At 55.7% G+C, this 5,600-nt stretch overlaps 1 protein-coding gene across 1 annotated transcript in view; it reads right to left on the reverse strand.

The window, feature by feature from the left end:
* Positions 1–656: 656 nt before the first annotated feature.
* The window catches only part of BTK (Bruton tyrosine kinase), an 8,568-nt gene continuing 3,624 nt past the window's right edge, over positions 657–5,600 (reverse strand). Inside the window, 14 exon segments of the mRNA XM_005419878.3 lie at positions 657–983; positions 1,099–1,256; positions 1,365–1,483; positions 1,933–1,997; positions 2,246–2,462; positions 2,727–2,898; positions 3,239–3,313; positions 3,456–3,583; positions 3,693–3,775; positions 4,104–4,158; positions 4,413–4,475; positions 4,773–4,954; positions 5,429–5,496; positions 5,589–5,600. The exon segment at positions 5,589–5,600 is cut by the window's right edge and continues 142 nt beyond it. Coding sequence (XP_005419935.2) covers positions 912–983; positions 1,099–1,256; positions 1,365–1,483; positions 1,933–1,997; positions 2,246–2,462; positions 2,727–2,898; positions 3,239–3,313; positions 3,456–3,583; positions 3,693–3,775; positions 4,104–4,158; positions 4,413–4,475; positions 4,773–4,954; positions 5,429–5,496; positions 5,589–5,600 — 1,469 coding nt within the window. The 3' untranslated portion in view covers positions 657–911.

Raw genomic sequence — 5,600 nt, forward strand, 5'->3', positions numbered from 1 at the left:
GCCGCAACGGGGAGGCCTTGGAACCGTTTTATTGTCCGGGAACGGAACGGACCGCAGCGTCCCGGGGTGTGATGGGGCTCCGGGGCTGCGATGGAGATCCGGGGATGGGATGGAGCTCTGAGCATGTGATGGAGTTCCGGGGATGCGATGGAGCTCTGAGCACGTGATGGAGTTCCGGGGATGGGATGGAGCTCTGAGCACGTGATGGAGTTCCGGGGATGCGATGGAGCTCCGGGGATTTGATGGAGCTCTAAGCATGCAATGGAGCTCCAGGGATGTGATGGAGCTCCGGGGATGTGATGGAGTTCTGAGCATATGATGGAGCTCTGGGGATGCAATGGAGCTCTGGGGATGTGATGGAGCTCCGGGGATGTGATGGAGCTCCAGGGATGCGATGCAGCTCCAAGGCGCTGATGGAGTTCTGGGGATGTGATGGAGTTCTGGGGTGGTGATGGAGCTCTGAGCACGTGATGGAGCTCCAGGGATGTGATGAAGCTCTGAGCATGTGATGGAGCTCCAAGGTGCTGATGGAGTTCTGGGGATGTGATGGAGTTCTGGGGTGGTGATGGAGCTCTGAGCACGTGATGGAGCTCCAGGGATGTGATGAAGCTCTGAGCATGTGATGGAGCTCCAAGGTGCTGATGGAGTTCTGGGGATGTGATGGAGTTCTGGGGTGGTGATGGAGCTCTGAGCATATGATGGCGCTCCAGGGTGGTGATGGAGCTCCAGGGGTGTGATGGAGCTCTAGGGTGGTGATGGAGCTCTGAGCACGTGATGGAGCTGCGGGCGCAGCCGTGGGGCTCCCCCAGGCTCCTGCACACCCGTGTCCGTGAGGACTGTGCCAGCCAGTGTGCGGGTGTGCCCTGTGGGGCAGTGGCAGCACTGGGCAGGGTCAGAGGCAGTGCCCGTGGTCAGCACTCCTCATCAGCCATGTCCAGGATGCTGCTCAGCAGCACGGTGAAGGTGGGGCGCTCCTCAGGCTTCTGTGGGGCAAGAGGGGAACCTGGCTGGAGCCTGTGTCTGCCCCAGCCATGCTCTGGGGATGTTGTCACCCTGCCAGGGTGGCTGGAGGTGTCACCAGGGGTGGAAGGCACTCACCTCGTGCCAGCAGCTGTACATGATGGCATAGACCCGCTCCGAGGCCGCCTGCGGCCGGTACAGGCGCAGGCCTTGGATGACGTGCTCGGTTGTCTCGCTGTTGTTAAACCTCTCGTAAGGCATCTTTCCCAGGGAGTAAACTTCCCACATCAGGACGCCTGTTGGGGGGAACAGCACGGAGAGGTCATGGCATTGGAGCATCTGGTGCTTGCACCTGGTTTGCAGAGGAGTTCTCAACCTCCAAATCAGCAATGCTGTGCCCTTACCAAAGGACCAGACATCAGACTTGCTGCTGAACTTGCTGTACAGCAGCACTTCAGGAGGAGACCACCGCACTGGAAACTTGGACCCCATGGAGCTCGTGTACTCATCATCCAGCACGTACCTGCAGCAGGAAAATGGATCAGGGTGCCTCACCTGGATTTCACATTTCCCTCCTCCACACAACTGAGCAAGCTCAAAAGGAATGGGCTGCTCAGAATGACCAGAGGCTGCAGCTCTGCATGGGTTTCAGCAGTAAGTGCGTGTTAGCCAGGATTGCAGAAGAGATTTGCTGACAAGGAAGCACAGCAAAAAGGGGATGTGGAGAGAAAGCTGCAGCCAGGAGATTTGGGGATGGGAAAGAAGATACAGGGAGAGGGGGGGAAAGGGCCAGGGAAAGTAAGAAAGGGATGGTGGAAAGTGGAGAGGCAGAAGGTTGAGCCAAGCAGATTAAATGGGAAGACAATGGTAAACCAGAGCTGGAGGGTGGTGGGGACAAAGACCAAAGTGTAGAATTGATGGAAGGAGGAGATGGGTACTGAGACAGGAAAGTGACAGACACATCTACCAGACCTGGAAAGACCAAAATCTGACACTTTCACAATTCCTTGGTCATTCACCAGACAGTTTCGAGCAGCCTGTGAATAGAAAGGTGGAGGCAGTTACTTCTGCTCTTGTCTCTCCCATCCCCGTGTAGCAAGTGAACTTCATCTCATCCGCACCCACCAAATACTTCACCTCACTTTGTCCTGCAAGTTCACCTGGACTGGGGCAAGGTAAAAAGCCCTCAGCAGAGAGCAACTGAGGCCTCCAGGCATCCTATTTATCTATGTAGGGGTGACTTCCCCAGCGGGATTTTGCCTGAACAAAGCAGCCAGAGCCTTACCAGGTCTCTGTGCAGGAACTGCTTGGATTCCAGGTACTCCATAGCTTCACAGACATCCTTGCACATCTCCAGCAGCTGGGCAGGCTGGAAGCGCTGCCGTGTTTCCCTCAGGAAGTTCAGGAGGCAGCCATTGGCCATGTACTCAGTGATGATGAAGATGGGACGCTGCTTAGTGCAGACCCCATAGAGCTGCACCAGCTTCTCGTGAGACAGGTTCCTGTGTTGGGGACAAAGGCAATTCTGAGCATCTAGAAAGCCAGGGAGCAAAGGAAATGAATAAAGAGAGTTTGGGAAGGGAAGGTGCTTCTGGCCCAGCTGACAGTCAAAAACCTCACCGAGGAATCAGCACAAAATCAGTGGGATCTTGGATGCATTTTGCAGAGTATGGGACTGCCCAAGACTGTCCCTCCACACCACCCAGGAGTGCAGCCATTCTGGCAAGGGGCATCCAGCACTGCCCTGCATGGTTCTCATCACTTACATCATGACTTTGGCTTCGTCAATGAACTCGTCCTCTGACATGGAGCCCTCCCTGATCATCTTGATGGCAACGTTGTACTGGCCTCTCCATTTCCCGTACTTCACCACGCCAAACTGCCCTGTCCCCAGTTCCTTCAGGAAGGTCAGATCCTTGGGGTCAATCTCCCATGAACCTAGGACAAGAGTGTGAGTGTAATGTGGGTACAGGTGACTTCCCTGCACAGTGCTCCCAGTCATCCGATCTAGCAAGCCCAACAAAAGCTCACAAACATTTGCTGCCTGAAAAATCATCCACAAAATCCACAACATCTGAGACCTGTAACTCCAGGGGATGGGAGCAAGGCAGCTCGTGGAGTCTTTTGGTCAATACTGTCACTAGAGAGCAGTTGGGAAGTGGTTCCTGGGAAGGCTATGAGCCGTGGGACAGCCAGGATTCCAGCCTGGGAAGGCTGCTGCCAGCAGAAACAAACCCTGTAACCAGAGAACTGTGAGGCAGCCCAGGCTGTGGCTTACCATAGCCAAGGCCAGCTGTGGAAGGAGCACTTTTCTTGTGCTGAGACACGGGGTACTTCAGTCTGGATATGAGCCCTGAAACACACAGATTGCCACTCTAGGCTTACCTGCCACATTCCAGCAGGGAACACAACTCCTGCCTTTGCCACAGGAAGGTGGGGATGCCGTGGTGCCAGAGCAAACACTGCTGGCTTCACTGTGTCTCCAGAACACTGACCTGCAGAGTTGTGCTGGTGGTAGGTGATGAGCTCTGGGATGCTGTTGAAGAGGTGTTTTTCTGCCAGGTAATACTGATTCTGGGGCGTGCAGCAGACGACATAGTGGCGGATCATGCCTTGGGGGTCTCTGGAGAGGGAGAACATGAGGTCAGTGCCATGGGGAGGAGAGGCAGAGGGTGAGGGGTGCCTGGAGGGGCCCTCTGAGGGAGGAACAAGCTGTTCTTAGAGGCACTTACGCAGAGGACTTGGCATAGACGGAGACAGTGTATTTCCCTGTCTTGCTGGTGGAATCTCGGACAATGAAGCCCCCTTCCTTACCCTAAAACAGAAAGGGGAAAGGGCACTGGGTGTTTGTGGGGACTGTGTGTGACTGTAACGGGCAAAACTTGAAGTGAGTGAAGATCACAGCATGGCTGGAAAGGATGCAGTGAGTCAGAGGAATCCTACTTCCAGTCCCTGCATGGGAGGCAACCTCCTGAAGTGGCTGCCTGGAGGAGCTCACACTTGGATAGGGAAGGTTCCTGGGGCTGTTGGGGCAACACTCCTCTCCCAGAAAAGCCAGGGTTGGTCCCATGCTGGACACAATGTGAGAACAGCCCATGGAGGGCTGGTGTAGAACAGACCCAGCCTCAGGAGGCAGCACTTACCTCCTGTTTCAGCAGTTGCTCTGCTTGGCTCCGAGTGATATTCTTTGAGTACCACCTGGAACAGGGACACAGCCATCAGGGAGATCTCCACAGCCACCTCTGTCCCCCGCCCAGGCTGACCCTGGCCAAGCCAGGACAGGCAGTGCAGAGAGCAGGGCAGGGATAGCTCCAGGGGCTGGAGGCTGTGGAGGATGTGGAAGAGGGAGATAGACCCAGCCAGGCTGGGCTCATGGGCTGTGGAAGGGAACAACCAAATGGAAAATGTCTCCAACCAAGTGCAACTCTCCAGGTGCCTGTGCCCTCTCTTACTCAAAGATCTCCAGGGAATTTCTGGTTTCAGTGACGTAGTTGCTGGGGATGTATCCTTCCCTCCTGCAGGAGAAAAGGGCTGGTCACACTCTGATGGAGGAGGCCAAGGGGAAAGGATATTCCTGTCTTGGGAGGCTGAGTAGAAAATGGCTCAAAAACTTTGGTGCAAACCCATCTGGGAAGGGATAACACCACAGCTGGTTTGAGCCTCCTCCCCCTCCTCCCCAGGGCAGCCACAGGTGGGCAGGCAGCCTGTCCTCACCCATGGGCTGCCCAAGGGGTGCGTTTGCCCACCAGTGCCTGAGCACCAGGGCAGGGCAGCGCTGCAGAGCCACGGCCAGGGGCAGTGGGAGCTCTCACCCGTTCTTGTCAAGGGCTTTCCACCAGGGCAGGTGGCTCTCCTCCAGGATGAAGTACTCCTCGCCCTTGTGCAGCTGCAGGTCCTGGGCGTTCATTGGCTCGTAGTTGTAGAGGGCCACCACCTTCTTCATCTCCCCTGCTGTGCTGGGGGCTGGCTCGGGAGGCAGAGGCTTCATCACCATCTTCCCACAGGGAGAGGGAGAGCGTGGGACATGGTCAGGCTGGCACACACACCACGTGAGACCCTTCCCAGGCCTGAGAGGGCAGTGGTCTCAGGCAAGGTCAGTGCAGTGTTTGTCTCAGCTCCCATGTGTATCTCTACCAGAACACCCTGGACTTTTTATCAAAATATTTTTCCCCATCTCCACAGAAAGGTGTTTTCTCTTTACCTTTTGGCTTAATCTGTGACTCCTCCAGCCTACATCAGGGATTTAATCTCTCTGGGAAACCTCAGGGTTGAATTATCTGACTTCCCTATAGGCCTTTGGGCTCCATCCCCTGCTTCAAGCTCCTTCTCCCTTAGGTACCATCTTGACCTCCCTCCCCAGAGCAGAGTCCTGGCCTGTACATCTCTGAGCAGTCATTGAACATGTTTGCTTTTTCCAGGTAGATCTTTTCTCCAACACTTTGGAGCAAACCCTGACACTGGCCTTTACCTGGTCCTCCTCAGGAGTTGGGGGAAGGGGCTTCTTTGTCTTGCGATGCGACCGCCCGACTTTTAAACCTTCAGAACAGAGGAGGGGCCAAGGTGAGAAAAGATCCCTGGCTCTGTGTGCAGTGCTGCCCAGGGCAGAGGGAGGGTGCCTGGTGTCCTGCTGCCATTCCTGC

Source organism: Geospiza fortis, unplaced genomic scaffold, assembly GCF_000277835.1.
Source record: "Geospiza fortis unplaced genomic scaffold, GeoFor_1.0 scaffold157, whole genome shotgun sequence".
Classification (NCBI taxonomy): domain Eukaryota; kingdom Metazoa; phylum Chordata; class Aves; order Passeriformes; family Thraupidae; genus Geospiza; species Geospiza fortis.